The sequence below is a fragment of the Cheilinus undulatus genome, linkage group 4 (genome assembly GCF_018320785.1).
Source record: "Cheilinus undulatus linkage group 4, ASM1832078v1, whole genome shotgun sequence".
Classification (NCBI taxonomy): domain Eukaryota; kingdom Metazoa; phylum Chordata; class Actinopteri; order Labriformes; family Labridae; genus Cheilinus; species Cheilinus undulatus.
In genome coordinates this window covers 12,896,091-12,917,321 of record NC_054868.1, presented here as the reverse complement: position 1 = coordinate 12,917,321, position 21,231 = coordinate 12,896,091, and the positions used below count along the sequence as shown (strand labels likewise).

Genomic DNA, 21,231 nt, shown 5'->3' with positions numbered 1-21,231 from the left:
AATTAAAGACTAAAATATGAGACTTTTTATGGACTAAAACTAGACTACAATTTTTTGAGTTTTTGTCAACTAAAACTAGACTAAAACTAAAAAGGATAGAAATTACTAAAATGTGACTAAAACACATTTCATTTAAAGACTAAAACTAAGACTAAAATTTTAAATAGCTGCCACTAACTTAACTGTTTCAAGGGGCACTGCAAAATTACAAAACTGATGACTCAGCATTCAAAAAATGTCCTTTTAAATTGTTTTTTTTTTCTAGGCAAAGCAGTGGCCACAACAAACACGTTTCTACTTGCAGTCTTCTTCAGCACTCACCATATTATTATGATTGCACATGAGTGAAGGAACATGAGTTTGATGTGTTGTGAACTAATGATGACGCACTGTGTATAGTACTGGCAGTGTGTTTGTTTCAAAGTAAAATGGTGCACTGTAAAACAATGTGAAAACTGTTCAGTATTATGTATGAATTTGAAAAACTGTGCCTGTATAATAGCTTGTTGCAGCCCTATTTCCTTTTTAATTTCACAGTTTTTAAGAGGGGAATAAATATTTGCCTCAGTTTAACACTGATTGTACTGATTGATACCAGGGGCCGCTATTTGCACTATTATCACTACACTCAACCACCTGATTCACAGTTTGGTGAAGCCCATGAAACACTGAAACTGTCAGTTACAAAGGGACCTCTTAGCTGCGTAGTGGTCCTCTACCCTTGTGTTTCTTTGGCCCTCTAGACTTCTCAAGGAATTGCTTTGACTTTGCTCATACTTGTACCTAACCAGGAGGGGGCACCACTGCCAAACTTAACTTAGCACAGGAAATCACTGAGCCACATTTACGTCATCATTTGTGACTAAATAACCTATGAAGATGTTAGGAAAAAGCTTTATTAACTGCTGCCTTGTCTTAAAGTAGATGAGAAAATATTAAACAGAATTTCATATTTTCAAAACAAATCAACAGATCTGTTAAAATAAGCCTGTCTTGCATTTGTAGAAGTTCACCTTGAAAATCACAATGAAAATCTATTATTAAACCATCAATTTAGTGTGAAACAGTGCCACTAATAAAACTATCCTGTACAAACCTGACAGGACATTTTATTGTCTAACAAAGCACAGAGATCTAGAACTTTGACTTTTTATAGTCTGACTGTTATGTTGTTTTCACTCTCACAGAAAACGCTTGAAAATGTCCCAAATTCTTGTGAGGGGAAGGTTGCTAGTGAACACATAGAGGATGGCAGGAATTTTTCAGCTCCACTATTTACTATTTTTCCCTTCTGGCACACTTGTAAACTTTCAGCTTTAAGTTGGTGTGAGCCATGAGAATGCATCTTATAATGTCTTTGCAAAGAGGTAACATTAAGAATTAGCTATTTTTCAGCAGTAGCTCTGCTGTCATACTGGACCATGCTTGAGAGGCATCTGGCTGCAGACCTCAAGCAAACCTCTACGCTGGAGCGTTCAGCCACAGACCTGCACGCTGGGGCGGACCTCTGCGCTGGGGCGTGACATACATTGCCCAAGCAGTGGACCTCTACACTGGGGCGTAACGTATATTGCCCAAGCCTGCGGACCTCTACGCTGGGGCAATGACATATATTACCTGCTACGAATTTTCCGCTCTGGCTGCTTGCCCACTGGCTTACCCTAAATCTAACTACTCGGGTTTTAGTGCCTAAACCTAAGCACTCGGGTTTAAATGCCTAAACAGAACCACTCAGGTTTTAATAGCGTAGACCCCTACGCCCCAGCGTACGGGGCTATGCTAAGGTCTAGCTATGCTAAGGTCTAGCGTAGGGGTCAGGGTCTGCTACTGCACCGCCCACCGTAGACCCATGTGCTGGGTGTGCTACTGCACGGCCCAGCGTAGGGGTCGGGGTCTGCTGTTGCACACCCCAGCGTAGGGGTCGGGGTCTGCTGCTGCACGCCCCAGCGTATGGGGCTATGCTAAGGTCTAGTAAGCACAGCAGTGTAGTCATGCTAACAACAGCTAACACGCTGCATGCCCCAGCGTAGAGGTCTCTGGCTGAACACCCCAGCATAGAGGTTTTGTCGAGGTCTGCATCCAGAACCTCTTGCCATGCTTTAACCCTACATGAGCATCAGTGAGCCTGGACTCCCCATGACCCTGTTGATGGCACATCTGCTTTCCTTCCTCAGACCATTCTTGGGAGGTATCAACCACTGCAGAGTGAGGGAAACTAACAAGAGCTGCAGTTTTATGAGATGCTCTCATTTAGTAGTCTGTTACTCCAGTAAAAGTTGCTCAAATGCTTTTACTCAGTGGTGCTGCCAGGGCTAAATTTCATTGTACACGAAGAAAGCATTCTAGTGCATGCAGGACACCTATGCACATACATGACCACAGTAACTGAGCAAGCAAGAAAAAGAGAGTCAGAGATAAAGTCGTGTACTGATAATACAACACCAAAACTCTGATGAGCCACAGGTTGCAAGATAACTGTCCTTTAAATAACCTGCCAGCTAAAACTGAGGGCCATGTGCTAATGTATTATAAACTATACCGCTGTATACATGTACAGTGCTTAACAAATTTACTAGACCACCCTAACACTAACCAAAGTAAGGTTTATGTCATAGCTGCCCTAAATTTACAGCATTGGTAATTACCAAAATCATTTTTTATGTTTCTGCAATGGTTAATACACCAATATGTAGAAGCTCTTTAACCTAAATGATATTTTTAATGCTAAAATATAACTATCATTGTTATCCATGAATTTTCAAATTGACTGATTTATATAAAATACTGAAAAATAGTAAAGCACATTAATATTTCTTGATTAATATGTCAAATTATAGTTATTTACTTGCATTTCTGAACAGAAAAATGAGTTTTAGTGGTTGAATGTTAAGCTTGATTTATTTCTGACTTCTCAGAGAAGCCCAGTGAGCTGGCTCAAATTTGGGTGAATTCAGTTTGAAATTCCTCATTCCTGTTCAAAATGGTAAAGTGTGGAGAGCTCGCTGAAAATGAAAGAGTCTGCATTAAAGCACTTCATGATGCTGGATGGTCTCTGAGACAAAACTGACAGGTGGTCTAATAAATGTGTTAAGCACTGTATATACCATACACAAGTTGTCTAGGCTTGGGAACAATCACTGAATGGGATATATGTGATTTTAGATTGCTTGGGGATCACTGACAACATTTGCTTACTCTGTGTAGACATTTGGCAGGATCTTCACAAACATACTATGTCTTATCTCTAAAGCCTGATGAATGTTTGAGTTTGTTAATAATTTTTGCTACTTAAAGCAATATAGCTAACTGCAGAGTCCAGCACAATAAATGTTTTGATATAACAACCCTTGACTATTACACTTGATTTTTATTTTATGCAGCTGATATGAGGTGCCACCTCTATTAAGGGTGGTTTTTCAGCTTACACTATCCACACAAAAGTATTTTCCCACACCTGTTCATTATTGAATTCAGGTGTGTCAATCAGACCCATTGCCACAGCTGTACAAAATCATGATCCTACCCTTGCAATCTTGATTTACAAACATCTGTGATACAAAGTGGATTGTTCTGAAGAGCTCAGTGATTTCAAGCCCGGTACAGTAATAACATATTACCTTTGAAATGAGACAGATTGTGAAATGTCATCCCTGCTGCATATTCCATAGTCAACTAAGTGAAATTATTAGAAGCATTTTAACCTTGCAAACTAGATGGATACGCCCGTTTCCATGTTTCTCACTGGCAAATCCATCTTGTAAAGCCCCCGTCTGAACCATTTGAGCCCAGTTAGAAAGTGACAGGACCAATCAGCATTGAGGGGCATTACTTTCAAGCGTGGCAGAGTCATGACGTATGCAAGCAGCGAGAGGAGGCCAGTGCAATTATGGCAGAAGAGATTAGCGTGGATGCTGCTAAAGCGTAAGATTTATCAGAACTTGACATTTCTTTGTTAAAAGACGAACAAAGAACAGCATTGAGTTGTTTTCTTTTAAAAAACGACAAGTCGTGTACTGACATGTGTACAGTCGTGATGGTTCGCGTTATGTAGTTCTTTATAGAGTTAGTGTAGTTGGTTGGGGCGCAGGCGCACCTTGTTAGTTGATTGGACAGACAGAGCGTTCACCCAATCACCCACCAAGTTTGTTTCAAAGGCTCTGCCCTTTCCCAAACGCTGTGTACTGAAGGTTTTCCAGATGACTGTGTTTAAGAAATCCATCTGATGTGTCAGGTTAGAAGCATTTAGGAACAACAGCAACTCAGCCACGAAGCAGAAGACCTTGTGAAATCACAGAGTGATGGAGAGTATTGGTACGGGGCTGTCTTTCAGAGTTTGGGCTAGGCCCCTTATCTCCAGAGAAAGGCAATCTTTATGCTTCAGCATACCAAGACATTTTGGACAAAACTATGCATCCAATTTTGTGGGAACAGTTTTGGGAAGGCCATTTTAAATTTCAAAATGACCATGCCTCAGTGCACAGAGCAAGGACTATAAAGACGTGGTTTGATGAATTTGGAGGAAGAACTTGGCTGGCCCACACAAAGCCCTGACTTCACCCCCATTGAGCACATTGGGGATGAAGTTGCCTGAACTTCTTGTCCAACATTAGTGCCTGATCTCATAAATGCTCTACAGAATGGATGTGCACAAATTCCCAAAGAAACAATCCAAAATCTTGTGGAAGGCCCTCCAAGAAGAAGGTCTGTCATAGCAGCAAAGAGGGGCAAACTCCATAGTAACGTACATGTATTTGAATACAGTGTCATTACAGTCCACAGGAATGCAGGAAAATACACCATGATAATGCTTATAATAAGGATTGTAAATCATTCAGCAGCAGCTGTATGTCAGCAACTTTTAAGTACTTTGCTAGTCTCAACCATCACATCACTGTGGGGAAAAATATTTCAAGATAAGTGTATAAGAGATAAGGGTATATGGCATCCTTAACACCTCTCACATCCGGCTATCCGAACTTTTCTGTCTTCAAAGAAATGCCCTGTATCCTTTAGATAGAAATGAACAGCTGAGTCCTGACCAGATGTGCTCATAGTTGCCCATTTTTCTTGCCTCCAACTAATTTTAATCCACTTTGTGGAAAAATGTTCACCAGCTGTCTAACTCGTCACGCATACTGACAGGTGCAATTGCAAAGTCATTATCAGTGTGTTCCATTTCACTATCAAGTTGTGGTTGACAAATATATGTTAATGAGTGATTTAAACATAAACTGTGACTTCAGTATCCGTAGATACATAATGCTCGGTTACTGATACTATAATAGTATCAGTATGATATTGGGACACTGACAGCCAGTAGATGGACGAATCCACTGACACAGAGACGCAGGGTGGAGCAGACTGCCAGGAGCAGTCTATTCAAGAACTAAAGAATAAAAACAAAAATGTTATGTTTGGTTAACATGTATTGACGTCAGTGATGTCAGCACTGTCTTCAGTAGATAGTTAATCAGGTGTAAGTCAGGCACATTTAATCTATCTGTACATCACTGATGATTCACCGACCGAAATAAACGGCGTATTGAATAGAAAATGGATTACATTTATAAAGCACGTTTATGTTTAACACAGTGTTGCCTGTGAGTCACCATGTAAGGAACAAAGATTTATCTTCAATATTATTTGGTTCATTTAAGTACAGACGAATGACAGAAAACAACTGAGCACCTGACAGCCACTGGATTTATAGACCACTGGATCATGCTTGTTTCTGAGGAGTTAGTCACTTTTTTAACCACACTGAACGTGGATCAGAAGTACAACTGAAGGTAGGAACAATGCTGCCATAACTTTTTCATTAACAAATGATTCTAAGATAAAAGAAAACTTTACAATTAGGTCAAGGAGAAGTGTGACTTCAAGCAAATTAACCAGGAAATGAATTGAGTTGTTGCTAGTTAACCTATAGCATCATACTGGGTATTTACTCAATAGTTAAACATTATCAATGATCATTTATATCGAGAGAAAAATATATGCTATGTATCCCTTTATTTTGTATTATTTGCATCCTAAGGATGCTCAGCTTCTCTGTGCAGGTGGTGGTGGTGGTGGGGGAGCTCCTCAAAGACAAAGGTTGGAAACCACTGATCAAAAAATACCTTCTTTTAGCCAGGTTTGATGGTACTCTGTTTTAACCTGTAAAAATGCCACTGTTGCTTTAGAACAATGTTAATTTGTCACAGGTAATGCAGTCTCTTTCTTTCCTGTGGTTATAAACAGCATTTATATAGGTTTGTGTCATTTTGTTGTCAGACATGCAGGTTAAAAATGGAATCCTCTCAATGCACAAAACTCGTGCCTGCAGCCTGCCTCTGAGCCCCAGAATAATTACCAGAAATAGACACAGAGCAGATGGAGCTCGAGTGTGATGGAGCCAAGAAAACATGTAGGATGTAGGAATGATTAGAAAGACTGAAGCACTGATCCCAGAGACAACATTTCACAGAGATCCTATTAAGATTGTGATCCTAAGTGTTTTGTGGTCTCTATACACAAGTAATATTGATTTACACAAAAGTAGGTGATATTTTTATGTTATTTGCCTATCATTATGGCCCTTACTAGAATTCTTAGAAGAATTCGTCCGTTTCCGTGTTTCTCACTGGCAAATCCATCTTGCAAAGCTCCCATCTGAACCGTTTGGGCCAGGTTAGAAAGTAACAGGACCAATATGCATCCAGGGGCAGTACTTTCGGGCATGGCAGAGTCGTGACGTATGCAAGCAGCAACAAGAGGCCAGTGCAATTATGGCGGAAGTGTGGAAGCTGCTAAAGCATAAGTTTTATCAGAACTTGACATTTCTTCGTTTAAAGACGAACAATGAACAGCATTGAGTTGTTTTCTTTTCAAAAGTGACAAAAGTCGTGTACTGACATTTTTACAGTCACGTTATGCAGCTCTCTATGGAGTTTACTCCTCAGTAGTGGTGAGCCTCAGTAATGGCTACATCACGTGTTTTGTTGCTCTGATTGGCCCGTAAAGATGTGACATACAGAACATTTATCCAATCACCCTCCAAGTTTTTTTTTTTTTAAAGGCTCTGCTCTTTCCCAAACGCTGTCTATTAAAGGTTAGGCATTAAATCTAAAATGTCATGAATGTCCAAGAAAGGTCATACACCAAGAACAAACAGTTTATGTTATGGAGAGCATGACTTTGAATTTTGAAACTGCAAAGAATGGAAGGAAAAGCTACACAGCGAAAACTGGAGTGTTGAATTGTTTTAAACATTTCAGTGTTGATTTTAACACTCAAAGTGTAATCTTAACTCCATTCAGAGTTAAATGGCCTTCAGTACTGGGAGTTATTTGACACTGTTGATCCATTCAGTGTTAATTCAACTCTGAAAAGAGTTAATCTAAGTCCTGCCCACTGCCATTTCAAATCTGGTGGGTGGAGTTTTCCCATCATGCTCCCAGCAGAGATTAGATGTGTTTAGAAGTATTTTTATGTGTTTAGATGTGTTTGCATGTGTTAAGATGTTGCAGGTTGTACAGCGATCACAGCAAAGATTCCTTTGCTTTGTTTAATGTTTATGATGCTAAACACTTCTGCACCTCATCTGAGTGTACTGGTCCACTGCATTGGTCACATCCTGGTTAGAGGGGGGCTTGGTCTATTCTAAAGGCTGGAGTGCTGGCTTGCAACCCAGTGCATATTCTAGCTCTGAGTCTGGCTCTTTGCACCAGAAAGAGAGAAATGATTTGTCATTCTTTAAAAAGGCTTGAGACAAATCAATTATTATCCTGGCTATGGAACTACCTGGCTAAATTGTAACAACGTGCTTCACTGTTGATGGCTATCTTGTCATTGGTTTAACCAGCAATGATTCATTGTTGAAGGTAATCGAAGCCTTTCAAAGTTAATGGATTAGCCAGATTCCATGTCTGACATCAGGCAGATCCATCTTGTGGAGCTTCAAGCTGAAAAATGTTTGAAGACCAACTGGCATGATTTGAGGACAATGAGGTGGTAGCTGTGGGTGAGGTTTAGCTTTACCACAAGCTGGTAAACAATGATAACCTTGTATGCAGCTACAGCAGCAGTTTTATCAAAGCTGATCAACATTAATTTATCATAAACAGAGCAAATAACCACACTGACTTCTCCAGAAGCTTCTGGAAGTAATGTTTATGCTCCTCCTGACCAGCTTCAAGAAGAGTTTAATTCCTTAACTAGCTTCACTGATAGTGAACAACGATAACAGCTGCCGTCAAGCTCACATTATGTAGTTTACTCCCTTTACTGCCTTATACGTCAAATGTCTACTTGCTCTTATTGCTCTTATTTTTTTTTTTTTTTTCAAAGGTTCTGCCTTTTCCAAACAGAGACTATAGACTGTTGCCTGGATGGATATGAAATCTGTCCCCCACAATGGATGTGTGAAACAGTCTTATCTGGCATGTGAGGGTAAGGTAATCATCAAATGAATACAAAAAACGAGTCAGGAAGGCAATAACACCATATTGGGGGAACTAGTGTAATGTAAGTAAGAACAGAATGTTTAGTATTAAGAAGTAAATAATTTAATGGGAGTTGTAACACACAGGAAATGCTACTTTCCCTATAAAGGCAATCAACATAATTAGACAAAGGGGTTAGTTATGTCTTTCAAAGAAGACTCCTACAGCACTCAGTAAAGGGAGAGGAAAGAGGAGAAAAACATAACAAAAGAGCCGGGCACACACATCCAATAACAGTCCATTATCTGTGCCAAATTTACAAATTTTCAACATTGACATTCATTTGAAAAACTACAATGAAAACCTTTAACTTTCAATAAATTTGGCTTCTGTTAACATCTAAATCTTGCTCTTACATGGTAAGAGGGATTGCAAATAACCCAAGCAAGCTTTTCAGATAAGCCAAAATGCCTGTTTCTGCCTTGGGCTGCTTTCATTTTGAAATGCTACCTTACCCAAAAAAAAAAAAAAGGTACATAGTTCTAATGTGATGCTAGAGTGAAGTCAGTGCTGCTATATCACAGGAGGTTCCAACTTGTTTCCCTATCACACCTCTGTCACTACCTCCAATAGCAGACCAGAGGGCGAGGTGAAACAGGGGTGTAAATATTTCACATACCAGCAATCTGTAAGCACCAAATGGCATGAGACAGTTCCAACTTTCGTAAGTTTGCCCAAGAACAACATAAGTAGCTGTTGTGCTGTAGAATTTGCCAACTTAAACAATCTTTGCTATTTAGCATTTGATACATTTGAGTTGTTTAGTGAAAGGAGTGCAACATCAATTCTGTGGTTTCACTGGCCAACATGGCAGCTCGGTCTCCTCATAATAACCCTACTGCACAGGCTTTGGCTTACAGCTACAGCAACACCACATGATGGCAGCAATATTTGGGCTCCTTTTTTTTTACAGCGTCACTATAGCTGGATACAGTCCATCCAAAGCCAATCTTTTAATACAGTCAGTAGACTGGAATGGGCTTCGTTCACTGGTTCAAATTAACAAGCATGATCCAGGAAATGTGGGTCTGCCACAACAATAAAAAGCTAATGGTGAAAAGCTTTGTGGAACAATTTCTGAAAAATGTTCCTCAGTGTCATATACAAAAAAACATTCAGGACATAATATTATCAAAATATTCAGATAAACTTGGAGAAATCTTTGTGCACAAAGGACAAGGTCATTACTAACCTGACATGCCAGATGGATGTGTTTCACACATCCATCTGGGAAAGCTTCAATAGAAAATGTTTGAGAAACGGCAGAGGATTTGAAAAAACTCAGAGTGTGATTGGATGAACGTTCTGTCTGTCACATTTCCACCGGCCAAACAGAGCAACAAAACACATGATGTAGCAGCTACCAAGGATTAACGCGAAACATGGCGACTATAGACATGTTAGTACTTGACTTTTGTTGTTTTTAAAAAGAAAACAACTCACTGCTGATCTTTGTTCTTCTTTTCATGAAGACATGTCATCAAGTTCTGATAAAACTGATGCTTTAGCAGCATCCACACTAATCTCTTCCTCTATAACTGCACCAGCTCTTGCTGCTGCTTGTTTGCATAACGACACTGCCAAAAGTACTGCCCCTCGTCACTGATTGGTCCTGTCGCTGGCTAACCGGGCCCAAATGGTTCAGACGGGTGCTTAACAAGATGGATTCGCCAGTGAAAAACAAGGAAACGGCGTATCCATCTGCTTTGCAAAGTTAGGTCATTACTGGATGCCCGTGATCTTCAGGCCCTCATCTAGCACTGCATTAAAAACAGGCATGATTCTCTACTCGAAATCCCAGCAGCGTCTCAGGAACACTTCCAGAAATCGTTGTCTGTCAACACAATTCACATGTGATCCATAAATGCAAGTTAAAGCTGTATCATACAAAGAAGAAGCCCTATGGGAACACGGTCCAGGAGTGCCACAGGTGCCATTTGTTTTAAAAAGGAGCGGTTACATCCGGGTTGTTATCAGTTCACAGTTCTAAAGCCTGCATCTCTGATGGTATGAGGTTGCATATGTGCCTATGGCATGGGCAGCTTACACATTTGGAAAGGCAGTATGAATGCTGAAAATTGAACTGAGGTTTTAGAGCAACATGCTCCCATCCAGGCAATGTCTCTTTCAGGGAAGGCCTTGTATATTTTAGCCAGACAATGCTAAACCACATACCACATCCATCACAACAGCATGGCTTCTCAGTGGAAGAGTCAGTTTGCTGAATTGACCTGGCTGCAGTCCAGGCCTTTCACCAATAAAAAAGCACTTGACACATAAAATCAAACATCTGGGGAAGAAGACCCAGGACTATTGAGCAGCTAGAATTACTACTTTTTGAGATGTTTGCTGCCATCAAATTTAAAGAAGTAGTGAACACTTAAGCTTTGTTTCAGCTGTACACTGAAGTCTCTGACTGAACTATGATAAAACAAATCAATGCTGTTGCTATTTCTGACATTCGCACCAAACTGATTAAGCTCTGCATTTTACAACTTCTAATAAGCTCAAACGGACTTCTGCTAAAAAAAAAAAATGTTTTCTGAAAAGGCCTGGCTTATGTCACATAGACAAACTCTATATAAAAGGTAGAATGTTACCGCCTTTAACTGACTTTACCATTCAGAGACCATCCCATCCTCTCCTGCCTGCATCTGCACTGCTTTGGCTCTGAGAGCTCTGGCTTTAGTAATGCTGGTGCTGGAGTCAACGGCCCAAACAGGTAATGATCAGGACCACCACCACTCCACAGTCTGCTTCGGGGGGACTCTGGAGGGAAAAAATCCTCCACATCTAAAGATCGCTCTGAGGAAGCAGGGCTGCAGGACTCTGTCATTTTCTGGCAAGGAGACATCACTGTCAACCCCGCTTCACCTGGAAAACCCCATCCTTGGAAAAAAACGTCCTTTTCCCCTCCCTCCTCTCATTACCAAGCTGCCTACTTTCTGTGTATTCTTTAAAATCTTGAAGTGGGCGTAGTTTGCTTTAAGCTGGGGTTCACTTACACTTCAAAATGAGCTAATATTTTCCATGACATGATCAAATGTTTCATTTTCAAAAAAATCAGATATGTTGTTCATTTTCTATTGCAAATGTTAGCTCAGTTACTTCTTGTTTCCGCTGATGAAGTCCACTGTTCAGATGTTCAGATACGCTGAGGTGAAAGATCACATAATAGTTGAAGTAGTCGAGGCTTGCATTGCAAAACATTGCAAAATACAGAGGTTTTCTGGACGAAACATTAAACGCTTCAAAAATTTTAAACATAGCCTACAACTAAGCCAGCATTATTATTATTTGGCCCATTTTTAACTCAGAGCTGCCTTACCGATCTGCTGTGCTTTAGCCTAGCCTAGTTTCTCCAGGAGTGTCCTGTTTGACGGGCTATGCTCTCTGAAATCACTAGAAGCTAATGGCACTGCTATTGCCAGGTATCATACCCAACTTGAAAAATACCAAAATATCCCTTTAAAATGTTAAATCACAAATAAGATGTTTATTAAAACAAACTGGGTCATGGATAATACAGTATACTAGGGTAACAGTTACACTCTGCAAAGCCTCCCATGTGCCTTATTGATCCCACATGAACATATGCTGAAAAAAAAAATGCATTTTCTTGTTTTCAGGCTTTAGCAGATATTTTACAGCAGCTCAGAGCAAGCAAACCAAAACCAAGTTGTCCACCAGATACTCAAAAGTCCCCCTAAAAGATGCATGCATTAATGAGCAATTCAATTACTTAAAAGTGAATTAGTTAAAATTGTAAGTGTGGGTAAACCACAAATTCATTGTAATTCTTAATTAGTTTTATACAACATGATGATTTAATAAACAGAACCATTTTCAAAGGGACTCTCAAAACCACCTTAACAAGCTGCTTCTTTTTACCTAGCGTATCCCAAAAAAAGGCCTTGTGCTTAATTTAACTTACTCAACACCAGCTACTGTCTTCAGCCTTAAGCTGTTCACAGCGCTGTTTATCATTCCGTGTAAATCTCTACATATAAAGTCGTAAAAGGCCATAAACAATTAAATGCACAGCTCACATGACAGGATACTCATGAGAACCAGACACAGGCGAACAAGACCAAACCCTTACACCCCTCAGTACATCAGAATCAAATTTCACAGATAAATTTTTGTGCTATGGTACAGCTTTCATCATTCCAGTCACCAGTTCCTGTCGTACGATGCCAGACTTCAACACAATCCTGGTTCTTCCCATTGTGGCTGTTAGGCTGGCCTTTACCCCAGAACCTGCAAGAGTTGAAAAACATCCAAAATGAGAAGAAATGAGCTCATCCGTTGGTTTTTCAAATAAGAAATCTGAGTGTGTTTATTACGCTAAGGTCATTGACGTCCCATCCACCCATTTCCACTGGTCCTCTTGTCCTTCATCCGTCAGCCCAATCCAAACTTCCTGGTCACTTGAATACAGACTATTGATAAAAGTCTATGAGGAGAAATGCAAAGTGAGGACATATCAGTTCAATTTAAAAACTGGAAATGGAAACTGGGGCACAAACTCTCAAGCCATTTGGCTGTTAAACTGATGAGGCTAAACAAAGAAAGCATAGTGAGAAGGAGGGAAAGCTACTTTGGTAAAGTAACTGGGTGCAAAAGAAACATGCTCAGACAACCACATTACTCAGCAGTGCTTAATTCACCACATTTACTCCACATGCATACACTGATGGCAGAGGTTGCTTTGGAGAATTATATGCCACACACTTATATGCCACAGACGCAGCAGTGGGGGCAAATAGATTGCTCAAGGACACATCAATATGTGACCACCAGCTACCTACTGAGCTGCAGTCTCCCTGTTTGATGGTCACTATGTCATGATGTTGTAAGGAAGGGGGGGTGGGCCAGACTGTAAACAAGCATATTGTATTTACTATACTGTATCTGTTGCCTATCCAAACATAGCTTTTACATATAATGATTAAATAACTAATGGTTTGATTATGATTAATTGCTGAATTTCAATGGTTATTCATGACTCATTGCGTTTTAATTTGCAGTTTAAAAAATCCATTATTTTGCATTGGAAAAACAGCATTTAATTTAGAATTAAAAGTGGGATTTACGAATCAAAAAAGCAGACACTTATTTGTTGATCCTGAATTTAGATGTGTTCTTTAAATGAGTGCTTCACTGATACACCAGAGTGATCTGAAACCATGATTTAGAAGTAGGAGATGGCCTCAAAGGTTAATACAAAGGCATTCGCACTTTCAGGAGTTCCATTTAATTATTTTTCTCTCGGTAAGAAAACCATTTAAGTTTAATGATTAGAATAAGACTAAAAACTTTTTTTGTGCTTTTAAATTCTGATCTGTCTTAAGCTCGGTGCACTCTGGTTCCTGTTGCATAAAAAACAGATTTATTTTGAAAGGAAATAAGGAACTTTTTGTCAATTGAAAGTTATAACGTTTACTTCACAATGAGCTACAGATCTAAAGTAAATGAAAAAAGCTGAAGCAAATCAAAAGAAAAAAACTCTTTTAACAGGGCAAAACAGCACTCCCCATATCCTGAAGTTTTAATTTTAGACCTCAAATGCAAAATATACTTTATTTCTGACAGCCCTAATAACAACCCTCATAAAAAGCTTGACCCTATAATACAACTCTTTAAAATCTTTAACAAATAGACAGACCCCCTGTGCCTTTATTTGTCATATTTTACCTCTGCTTCTCTTAGATATGGATTATTTACTCTGATCAGCATAGTCACACAAACAGTTGTTTAGAGCTGATAGGAACCTCAGAGCCAGTTGATAATGGGTGATCCTACAAAAGATCCATGTTTGAAGCTTATCTAATAGGTCTTCAGGAAGCGTGTTCATTGAAATGACTGAGATGACACATTTAAGCATGCAGCCCATGCAGATACAGTCTAATGCGCTTCATAAATAAAATATATTATTACTTTTTTTTATTATTATTGTAAGCAGAAAAACAAACCATTTCCTCTGTGCTTGTTATGATTGCCAGCTCTGCTCCCCTGGTTTGGCAGTATTCTCTCGCCTTAGCCCAGTTTTTCTTGACAGAAGAGGGGAAGTAGCAGCTGTGCTCAAACTTCCTCCAGCCGGTCAAACATCTCTTATCTGAAAATTAAGGAGAATTATGTATGCCTTATTTCAACTGTTCATAATGTGTCACCCTGCATATAAATACAACTTCATCATGTTTAACTTCTGTTAGTATTATTGATATTAATTACTTATGGATAAACAAGGTATGTACATTTTTGATAATGAATACCAAAGCATAAGAAGAAACTGTTTTAATTTAAACTGTTAATATTGTCAACATTTTAACAGTGCATTTTGAAATCCCAAATACAAGACCGTGGATACGCAGAGGCTGTTGTCCTTGTAGCAGGTAGCCTGGGCTCAATTTAGAGCTGAATGGTTTCGGGGATATCCTATTACAATTTTCCCCAATATTGTGATTGCAATTTAAAGGCGATGATTTTTGAACTTTCTTATCTTATACACCTAATTATATATTATAACCAATGCAGTGTTTGATAGATTTAACTGAAAATTTTGGAGAAAAAAAATCTCTACTCTCGGTCATATTACACATTCGAAAAAAAATATTGTTTTGAGGGGAATGATTATTCTCATTTTAATAAGGAAAACATTTAAATAAGGAAAGTAGAATTTTGTAGAAACTTTTCTAGAAAAAAATGGACACTTGAATGTGTGCATGATATGTAAATCAAAATATCACTGCTACCAAAAATTGCCTTAAAATGGTATTTTGACACACATTTCAGGTCAAAGAAATACTGCACCTTCTATACATTGTTGTTGCCATGTGCTTGGCTGTTTGCATATTTGCATTAATGAGCAGCTGAACAGGTGTACCTTATAAAGTGATCAGTGGGTGTATGCCACTTTAAATAGCAGGTTACTTGTCCTCTCTAAGAGGTCACTTTTACTTCCACTAAAATAGAATTTATTCATCTGATTCGTATTCTGATGCTTTCTTTTTACCCTGGCAATTGGTTCCCTGTTCTTTAAAAAAAAACGCACAGAATTAGAATGAATGACATATTTATATATTGTTTCAAATGTGCTGTTCATCAGGGCTTAAAACAATTTTCCTTACCATTCATGGTTGCCTTCAGTCTTTCAACTTCTGCTTGCAGTTGATCTCTTTCATCCCTCAGGTCTTCGTAGGTGGTCTGCAGTCTTTCTCTTTCTACAGTGTGATTATTGCAGTCTTCCTCACTGAAATTTGACCTGGCTGTATCAAATTTTTGAGACAAGGTCTGTTCTTGTTTTTTGAGAATGTAATTGGCATCTATTATACGTATCACCTCATCCACCAGATTACTGTGACTGCCCTCCAACTTGTCTTTTTCGAAGGAAGATAAGTTGTATCTTTCTTCCAAATGTTCTGCTTCCTTAACAAGTTTTATGTAACTTGTTTGCAGCTCATCTTTTGATCTGCTCACATTACGAAATTGAATCTGAAGCCTGTCTCTGTCCTTAGTGGCCAGTTCATGACTGGCATGTAACTCGTTTTTGCGTTTCAGCACAGCATCATATTGTTTCTGTAACAGGGCTTTGTCTACAGTTCCGGCACTGTGAAAAGACTGCAGCTGGGCTAAATTAACTTTGAGCTCTGTCACCTCATTGCTCAAAGCAGCATGACTGTCCTGTAACTGACTGAGACTTAGTGTAAGTTCATTTTTTTCTTTAGTCAGTATATCATTATTGGTCTGCTGGTAGCTTGTTCTTCTAGTTAAGTAAGTGCTCCTTTCTTCCAAGCGATCACGATTTGTCTGCAGTTCCCCTCTCTGTTTTCGCTCTGTCCTTACACTCTCCTGTAGATCCTTGTTGTCCTTGCTCATGGCTGTTACTTTGTTCTGATGGTCTCGCTCTACTTTCCCAGCTGCCAAGAATGAAATAAAATGTTAAATCAATCATGTTATTGTGGAATACAGAAACAGGGAAAACAAAGGTTTACTCACAGTGAACGCTCTGACCTATAACCCCAGCCAAAAGGAGAGCACACAGCAAGCAGAGGAAAAGTGTTGCAACTCGGAAAGGGTTGTTTCCCAGTGCTTGAACTGAATGACAGCAAGAGAGGAAACAGAAACTTCAAACTGAAGAACTACCATGAGGAACTTGTCATTGTGTGCCTGAACTATAAAATGACAATGAATAGTGATAAGAAATACATATAAAGAGCACCTTTGAAATATGTCAACAACCAGCAATAATCACATTTCAGATTTGTGTAACTTTGACCAACCTGAAGACATGTAAATATTAGTAAGATAGCTACTCTTTTTTTACTTGGGTCAGCATCAATGTCAATTCATTATCTACACCACTTGTCTTGTTCTAGGGTCTAAAGCCAATCCCAGCTGTAACTGGGATAGAGAGAGGTGCACCCTGGACTGGTTACTAGTCAACTACAGGGCTCACATGTAGAGACAAACACTCACACCTACAGAAAAAGTTGCAGTTAAGGGGAGAAAGAAGAAAGCTTTCAGGTCCCTAGCCACAAGGAAGGTAACCTGGCTCTCCAGATGGATTTGTTTCACACATCCATCTGGTTAACCACTCATAGACAGCGTTTGGGAAAGGGTAGAGCCTTTGAAAAAAGCTCGGAGGGTGATTTGAAGAACGATCTGTCTGTCACATCTTTACAGGCCAATCAGAGCAGCAAAACATTTGATGTAGCTGCTACCCAGCCTGTGCCTCTACGGAGGAGTAAACTCCATAGAGAGCTGCATAATGCGAACAATGGCGACTGTAGACATGTCAGTAGACAACTTTTGTCGTTTATGAAAACAACTCAATGCTGTTCTTTGTTCTTCTTTTAACGAAGAAATATCGTCAAGTTCTGATAAAACTGGCACTTTAGCAGCATCCACGCTAAGCTCTTCCTCCATAATTGCACCAGCCTCTTGTTGCTGCTTGCTTACGTCACGACTCCGCTGTGCCCAAAAGTACTGCCCCTTATGGCTGATTGGTCCTGTAACTTTCTAACAGGGCCCAAATAGTTCAGATGGGAGCTTTGCAAGATGGATTCAACAGTGAGAAACACGGAAACGGGCGTAACCATCTGCTTTGTAAGGTTACAAGGAGGGCCCATTGGGTCGGCAAAAATATGCTCCATTGTAAACTTTGATAAATGAAGCTCAGCGTTGGTTCATTCAGGATGTGTCAGCTGACAGCCAGCTGATCCTATCATTGCCTCCCAGCTCCCACAGCCAATCACAGCCCTTCTCTCAACAAAGCAGTGTATTTAGATATGATGTACTTCTCACTAATCCCCGCCTGCTGCTACTGCTGTCAAAGCTTAACCTCCTCCACCCCAGCCTCCTCTTTAGTAGCATAAAGCCTGTTGCACCTTTATATTTGAGATTCATGCTACTATAATTGCTTTTGAACCAATTTTGTTGCATTCAATACGAATTATCATTAAAGTATCCATCCATATGGGGTTTCTAGATATGTGCTCCCTGTAGAGTCAAAGCATGCTGCTTGACTACCCAGGGAGCATCTTTTGAGCAGAGCCTTTTCCACTAAGTAAAACTATATATACATTTTGCAATAATATGGTACCATGTATGACAAGTGTTCCTGACTGAACCATGTTTGATAACTATCTTGTCAAAGCAACATAAGTACACATTTTATCTATTGTTTTTCAGTAAATTGTATTCTATTTAAGATTGCAAACCTTTTTAACCAAATTAGCCTTTTGCTTGTGTGTGTAATGTTAATGTGGATGGGCACTTTTTGGCTAGTATATCAGACTTCTTAAATAAGCCATGAACTGCACAGAAGTCAGGATGACAGAAAAGAAAGGAGAACTTACTAGGGACTATTTGAGACCAGCAGTAACTTGTTGGCATACTTTTCAGCTCCAAAAGTAGGCTAACACCAATGATAATGGATTGATACTGATAAATTACATGTGCCGATGGCCTGTTCTCTGAGCTTTCCAGGGGCCCAGCCATGTCTGTGGACAGGCCTGCCCACAGATGATCTAGAGTAACAAATTAACTTAACAGGCATGTCTTTGGACTGTAGGAGAAAGTCTGAGTTCTTTGAGAAAATATAATTTAAAAAAATATAATATGATATATAAATGCACAAGAACAACACACAAACTCCAGAAAGTTCTTGACCAATAAAGGATTTTAACCAGGAACCTCCTTTCTGTAAAACAGCATCACTTATCACTGCACCTATCACAGCACCCAAAGTATATATTTGTAAAAGAAAAAATATATTCCAAATACATTTGGAATTTATGGGAATATTGACTGTGAAAGAAATAATGTTTATAGTTAATACAGGGATTTGAATATCTGAAACATCAAGATAATTTATCTACATTTTATTTTCTGTTATCCAATTATTATTATTATTATTATTATTATTATTATTATAACATTTAAAATGTTATCTAATTCTGTTACCTGAATACTGAAGCTTGCTGCCATCTTTAAAGGGTTGCTTGTAGTCAATTTTGCTGTTGTCACAGTCCAAGGTTGTCATTGTACCAGCATGATACTTGACAGACATTTTTCAATTGAGTTCTTACCTAAAAAGAACAGCACAATGTCATTTACAATGCTACAATGTCATTTAGCAGACACTTTTATCCAAAGCAGCGTACATTCAAGAGTACAACACAAGAAAAGATCTAGACAAGAAGAAACAACACTAGTAAGTGCCACAAAGTGCTTTAAGTCCATTTGGAATCAGGTACTGCTATGCAGAAGGTTTTTAAAAAGTTATTTTTTTAATATAAGAACGTCAACAATGAAACAATCAAATTTCAATGTGAGGTCTATCATTGTCAGCATTAATTAAATTGTTTACACAAAAAAATAATGGCCAAAGTACCAAGTGGGTCACTCACAAAGAGCTCAGCACAAAAATCCCAGAGGTAGAGCAGGACAGTGCAAGCCAACTGAGGTAGGGAGACTCATTCTACCACCGGGGACAATAGCAGAGAGTAGTCTAGCTAAATGCACAGTGTTCTCTAAAGAGCTGGGTCTTTAGCTTTCTCTTGAAAGAAAAGATGGACTCTGTGGATCAAATGGAGTTGGGTAATTCAATCCACCATGGAGGGACAACTGAAGAGAAGAGTAGCGCGTGACTTAGGGGCTTTATGTGTTAAAAGTACTAGCATAGCGGACAGGAAGGAGTGTAGACCTGAATGAGGGATTCCAGGTAAACAGGAGCAGTTTTAGTTACTGTTGCTTTGTTACACACACACCCCGCCCCCCCCCCCACCCGCAGAATGCTGCAGTCCACAAGGAACAAACCTCCCATCACAAGAACAGATTCTTCCCGTTTTTCAGTCTAATGAACAGTACTCTTCCCCTTCGTATGCCACCATATCCAATCTGTCACATAGCCATCATGCACATAACAGCTGTAAATATTAAATTTATGTAAATTATATAAATATAATTTTCATTTGTAAGTTACATTTTTATATTTCCAATTTTACATGTATTTATTGTCCTAACTGCATGCTCTTTTTACTCTATTTATTGCTCTATGTGTCTTATTGCATGCTTTGTTTACACCACTCTAGCTGCTATAAATTTGTAATTTCCCTGATATTCCTAAAGGAATATCTTATCTTATCTTATCTTATCTTATCTTATTTCATCTTATCTCACACACTCTCACTGAACCTCAAAAGCAGCAGACGGAACAATGCACATCTACACTTTATCTCTTCTGTTTACAACTGCTCCTGAGTGTGTTATATTATTTTAGAAAATTGCACTATAACCTAATCACTAGTAAACCTGCAGTAAACCTGCACATCTGTACTGTGCCCTTCTGTGGCTCCGTTCTACATCTGTTGTGGTGTTTATATTTCATTTTGCTACTTTATTTTTCTCTAATGATCTTTTTTAGTTTCGAGCCTCTAAATATTTTATCACCTTATTAATTTTTCTTCTTCCTTTATGTTATCTGTTTTGCACCAAACATTAAGTCAAACTCCTTGTATGTGAAAATGTACTTGTCAATAAAACTCATTCTTAATCTGATTCTCAGTATCATCATATTTTTAGACATAAACAAAGCTAACTTACCTCCTCAAGTAGAGATGAAACCAGTCAATTACATACAAGGATTTGTGTTCTCAGGAGTTTAAGAAACAGGCTTTACTTCACAATTGGCTTCCTGCGACTTTATCCCACAGAAGCAGTGTTCTTTTGCTCTAACAATGTCTGGAGCATGTTTTTTCACATATGTAGAAGTGGGATAGTTGGTCAGTAGGCGGAGCAAGAGTTTCCCGTTATTGGCTTAGTTAGTGACAGCTGATGAATTATAGTTCATCTTCAGACAGTCTTGATCTCAAACCCTGATGGCTCAATGATTTTGGTTTCATCAATACACCACAGGTTATGTATGTTTTAGTTATTATTATAGACGACCTTGAAACCACACAAGATGAGCTAAAGTGTGCCTGTGTCTCTTGTTTATTTGTTTAAAACTTCAGAGAGTATAAATACCATGATTTAAAAGAATGCAAGAGAACTTACTCTGATTTTGTGTAATCACACATTTGCACAGAGCAGCTAAGGCTGTTTTCTAATTTCACAACAGGAAACTTTCAAAATGGAAAAGAGGAAGAAGAGATGTCCCAATACACAAAAATGCTTTTCAAGCAGGATTAATGTAAGCAAACTGTGGGGAAGTTTAAACACAGTTTGATTTGGTGTAAAA

General features: G+C 39.0%; 1 protein-coding gene across 2 annotated transcripts; it reads right to left on the bottom strand.

The window, feature by feature from the left end:
* Nucleotides 1–11,962: 11,962 nt before the first annotated feature.
* LOC121507854 (C-type lectin domain family 10 member A-like) lies at nucleotides 11,963–20,727 on the bottom strand. Of its 2 annotated transcripts, XM_041784218.1 has the most exons (7): nucleotides 20,595–20,727; nucleotides 18,954–19,078; nucleotides 16,485–16,583; nucleotides 15,617–16,405; nucleotides 14,462–14,604; nucleotides 12,833–12,942; nucleotides 11,963–12,746 (listed from the first exon to the last, which is right to left on the bottom strand). In XM_041784218.1, the coding sequence occupies exons 2-7, from the start codon at nucleotides 19,057–19,059 to the stop codon at nucleotides 12,608–12,610; spliced, it is 1,386 nt and encodes a 461-aa protein (XP_041640152.1). In that variant the 5' UTR covers nucleotides 19,060–19,078; nucleotides 20,595–20,727; the 3' UTR covers nucleotides 11,963–12,607. The 2 variants fall into 2 exon arrangements, with proteins under 2 accessions (XP_041640152.1, XP_041640153.1); XM_041784219.1 differs by lacking the exon at nucleotides 18,954–19,078.
* Between the last annotated feature and the right edge of the window lie 504 nt (nucleotides 20,728–21,231).

Bases quoted from the DNA above. Each gene is read 5' to 3' on its own strand.
- LOC121507854 (XM_041784218.1), bottom strand. From the start codon at position 19,059: ATGTCTGTCAAGTATCATGCTGGTACAATGACAACCTTGGACTGTGAC. The intron at 12,943-14,461 runs GTTTGTTTTTCT...TTCTCCTCATAG, and splicing joins TAACAAGCACAGAGGAAATG to ACTTTTATCAATAGTCTGTA. The intron at 12,747-12,832 runs GTAATAAACACA...CAACTCTTGCAG, and splicing joins GGGACGTCAATGACCTTAGC to GTTCTGGGGTAAAGGCCAGC.